Raw genomic sequence first — 4,344 nt, forward strand, 5'->3', positions numbered from 1 at the left:
GACCTGGGCTTTAATCGCAGCCTCGCCACTTGTCTGCTGTGTGACCTCGGGCATGTAGCTTAACTTCTCTATGCCTCAGTCACCTCATCTGAGTAAAATAGGAGTTAAGATTACCTTGTATCTACCCCACCGCTTAGAACAGTGCCCGGCAGTTCGTAAGCACTTAAGTACCATTTAACAAAAAAAAGTAGCCAAAGCAGGTGGGAGAGTGACTGCACAAATAGGGATATTAGGGGAGGGATTGCAGTTTAAACATTTTCCCATGTGCCAACCCATGCTCGTATACAACCTGTGTGTGACTGGCGTGTCTTGCTGAAACCGTGGGATTTTTCTTGGTCATCTACGGATTTAAAATGGATTGGACTCAGTGCGACCTTATTTGTTACAGACCTGTGCCTTGTCCAGACAGGCTCTCATGCCTTCCTTCTTCCGAGGTCCGCCTCCCAGACGTTCCTATCGGGGCAACAGCCCGGCAGATTCCCAGAAGGACATGCTTGAAATCCCTTTACCCCCCGTGGCAGGAGCGAACCGACGAGTCACTGGAGACCAAGCGAGCCCGCTTGCTCTATGAGAGCAGAAAGAGGGGCATGTTGGAAAACTGCATCCTGCTCAGGTAGACTTTGTTCCCCTCATCAGCTTTAGTTCAGAATCAGTGGGTACCCTCCTCTTCTGTTGCCAGAGAACTCTTCCTTTCCCCATGACCCCATCATTCATCCATGTTTTCTGTCCTTTCCTCATTTAGCCTCTTCGCCAAGGAAAATCTGCAGCACATGACGGAGAGACAACTGAACCTCTATGACCGGCTGATCAATGAGCCCAGTAATGACTGGGATATTTATTACTGGGCCACAGGTATTGTGGGGTGGTGGATAACTCTGGGGCTGGAGTCCCTTGGGGCCGATTTTAGTCTGCTGGTTTTTTTGACCAGAGAGAATTTTTCTTGTTGCTGTTACTGTAGGGTCCATAAAAGCACTGACCTAGAGTTAATCGTGAGAGGGTTGGAGAGAATGCCCCAAATTAGCTGACGGATCTTCAATCATTCTCCCCTGGAGGGTAGGATCGATTCAGGCTTTGCAGTATGATTTTTTTTTAAATTGCATTTTAATGGGTCATGTTTATTGAGCACTTACTGTGTGCAGAGCACTGTTCTAAGCTCTTGAGAGTAAATGCCGATGGACACAAGGGTTAGGGTTTGAACAAGGGCCTGTTTGAGGGTCATCCGTAATCTTGTGATGTAAAACTAAAGTCCGGCGACCCTCTCCTTCAGTCTGCCCTGCCCCAAGCTTGCCAATATTCAAGGCTTTTGGTGGGGTTTGAACAGGGGAAACCCTAGGGTCCCCTTCCCAGAGTTCTCTCAGAATATAGTTCCATTCAGGCTCCACCTTCCCTGGTATTTCTAGGGTATTTGTGGATTCGACCAGGAGTGTAGCAAAGTTAGGATGGGCCGGGAGCCAACAGGGGTGCCGTTCGGTCAGCTGCCCTAGGCTCCTTTGATGAGATTGGATTCTGGGTTTGGGCCCAGTTGGCCTGACGGTTAAAGCATTTCTGGCTGTACAAGTTAAAGTGTGTCAAGAGGAGTGTATTCCTCCCTTTTATCTCTGGCGCTGGTCGAGATAAAAGACGGGCCATGGGTCGGCCCCCCACTCCGAGCGTGGGGCGGGGTGGAAGGAATGGTTGTGACTAGAGTTGAGCCTGCTGTAGGGAGAGGGTAAAGAGATTTCTCAAGCTCTTAGAGCCCCTTAAAATCAATGGCAATTGTAAAGTCAAAGTTTTAATTGCAGCGGCCCAGTTGAGAGCCCTGAGGCACCTTGGAGAAATGAGTCATGAGTAGTACATCACATTCTCTCTGTTCCCTTTTCCTCTCCTTCTAGAAGCCAAGCCTGCCCCGGAGATATTTGAAAACGAAGTCATGGACCTGCTGAGGGACTTCGCCAAGAACAAAAACAAGGAGCAGAGACTGCGGGCCCCAGATCTGGAGTATCTCTTTGAAAAGTCACATTAAGCTCCCTTATGGGCATGTCATCGTAGCCACTGGGCCTCGAGGGCTTCCCAGTGGCCCCTGGTTATGGTTCCCTGCTCCTCGTAGGCAGTACCGTCTCTCTGTCTCAGTTCCATTCACCCAGCCAAAATATCAGACAGTCCTCCCAGTTGGAAGTCCCATTTCCCAGAGCGTGACACTAAAAGTGAAGTGTGGTTCCTTATAAAACGATTCCTTGTGTCTTACCTCCCAGAGTCTCGGTGGTGGTTTGTCATGGAGTCCATTTCCTGACTTGGTTTCTTTCTCCGATGGCACTTATGAGTCACCGGAGGACAGTCCCAACAAGGAGTGAAACAAAATCAGCACGTCGCTAGGAAAGAGGCCCCAAGTAGGTGTCCTTTAAATCAGAGGTGGAACTAGGGAGAAAATCAGCTGAAAAGCATGTACTCCTGGAAAATAATTCCCATCCAGCCCAAGGGTCTGTTTTAATGGAATTCCCGTCTCTAGCCTTGGAGAAAGGCAGATCTAAGTGTCCAGGCCTGAAGAACCTTATAAAGAGATCATAGAATAGAGGCCAAAGGTGAGGGTTAGTCAGGATCCACTAATCCAAACGCTTGGTTGAGGGTATTGAACTGGGTTTTTGGCTACCTCACTGATGGAGCAAGATGGCTTTTTTGCAGAGGAGTTGAGATGCTGGACTTAATTTAGTGTGCAAATCCCAGCCTGGGTTAGCGTCCTGCCTTCCAGAATTCATTTCCTGTGGCTTCTGCGTTTAGCCTAAACTTTTGGATGTGTTATCAGAAAGGTTTCAGCTGTTGCTGAAAATTTTTGCATGCTTTGAGCAGTTTGGCCTGAAAGTTATGATGGCAGTTTCAGTTAACGGTGTAATTTGTATGACAAATCATAGTCTAACTTAATGACACTGAAGGGCCCAGGAAATTTGGGTCATTATAAACCAGTGTTCCTATTATTAAATTAGGCTAAATAACATGGAATTTCCTGGAATCTAACCGTATCTGATGTTATAAGGCAAATTTATCAATCTGAACAGGAGCATTATACCAAGTTACGGCCTGGTCTTGAGAAGTAATAATCTCTGTACTGCTAGGCCGCGGTTAGCTGGTTCTAGGAGAATAAGAATATTCTTTGAAAGAGCATTAAATAAAGCAGACTTTCCCTTAGGAAATAATGTTAGGTGTATTAATGCGTTTCCCAGAACCAAAAAATTTACCTAAACAGTATAAGTAAAAACTGCCTAAAAGCCCAATTTAGTTATATGACCAAATAGCAGTGTAATCGTGAACCAATAAAACATTTTGAATTAGGTTTTTTTTGTGTACATATGTTAGTATCAGTCAATCAATCCATGGAATGTAATGAGTGTTCAATTGTATTCATTCAGTCGTATTTATTGAGTGCTTAGTGTGTGCAGAGTACTGTACTAAGCGCTTGGAAAGTACATTTCTATTTTAGATAGAGGCAGTCCCTACCCAACAGCGGGCTCACAGTCTAGAAGGGGGAGACAGACAACAGAACAAAACAAGTAGACAGGTGTCAATACCATCAGAATAGATAAATAAAAATTATAGCTATATACATATTAATAAAATAGAATAATAAATATGTACAAATATGCAGAAGTGTTTTGGGGAGGGGAAGGAGGTAGGGCAGAGGGAGGAGGAGCATAGGAAAGAGGGGGCTCAGTCTGGGAAGGCCTCCTGGAAGAGGTGAGCTCTCAGTAGGGCTTTGAAGGGAGGAAGAGAGCCGGCTTGGCAGATGTGTGGAGGGAGGGCATTCCGGGCCAGGGGAAGGACATGGGCCGGGGGTCGACGGCGGGACGGGCGAGAATGAGGCCCAGTGAGGAGGTTAGCGGCGGCAGAGGAGCGGAGGGTGCGGGCTGGGCTGGAGAAGGACAGAAGGGAGGTGAGGTAGGCAGGGGCGAGGGGATGAAGAGCTCTGAAATCGAGAGTGAGGAGTTTTTGCTTCATGCGAAGGTTGATAGGCAACCACTGAAGATTTATCAGGAGGGGAGTGACATGCCTATTTATTGAGCATTTACTGTGTGCAAAACACTGTACTAGTACTAGTTACCTAGGTACTAGTTACCTGGTGGAGAACAATACAGTAGAGTTGGTAGAAATGTTCCCTGCCCACAAAGAGCTCACCGTCTAGAGAGGGAATCAGACATTAAAATTAATTATTAATAATAATAATGGTATTTGTTAAGCACTTACTATGTGCAAAGCACTGTTCTAAGTGCTGGAAGGGCTTTAGGGCTGGGGATGGGGTGAATATCAAATGCTTAAGGGGTACTGATCCAAGGGCATAGTTGGCACAGAGGAGAGTGTGAATAGGAGAAATAAGGG

The 4,344-nt window shown here is 46.6% G+C and overlaps 1 protein-coding gene across 1 annotated transcript; it reads left to right on the forward strand.

The window, feature by feature from the left end:
• The first annotated feature begins 388 nt into the window (after positions 1 to 388).
• Positions 389 to 2,224, forward strand: SDHAF2 (succinate dehydrogenase complex assembly factor 2). Its single transcript, XM_038764475.1, is given in 4 exon segments — positions 389 to 508; positions 510 to 613; positions 743 to 852; positions 1,872 to 2,224. Coding segments are annotated over 4 exon segments (438 nt in total). The 5' UTR covers positions 389 to 415; the 3' UTR covers positions 2,003 to 2,224.
• Positions 2,225 to 4,344: the final 2,120 nt, after the last annotated feature.

Source organism: Tachyglossus aculeatus, chromosome 22 (assembly GCF_015852505.1).
Source record: "Tachyglossus aculeatus isolate mTacAcu1 chromosome 22, mTacAcu1.pri, whole genome shotgun sequence".
Classification (NCBI taxonomy): Eukaryota; Metazoa; Chordata; class Mammalia; order Monotremata; family Tachyglossidae; genus Tachyglossus; species Tachyglossus aculeatus.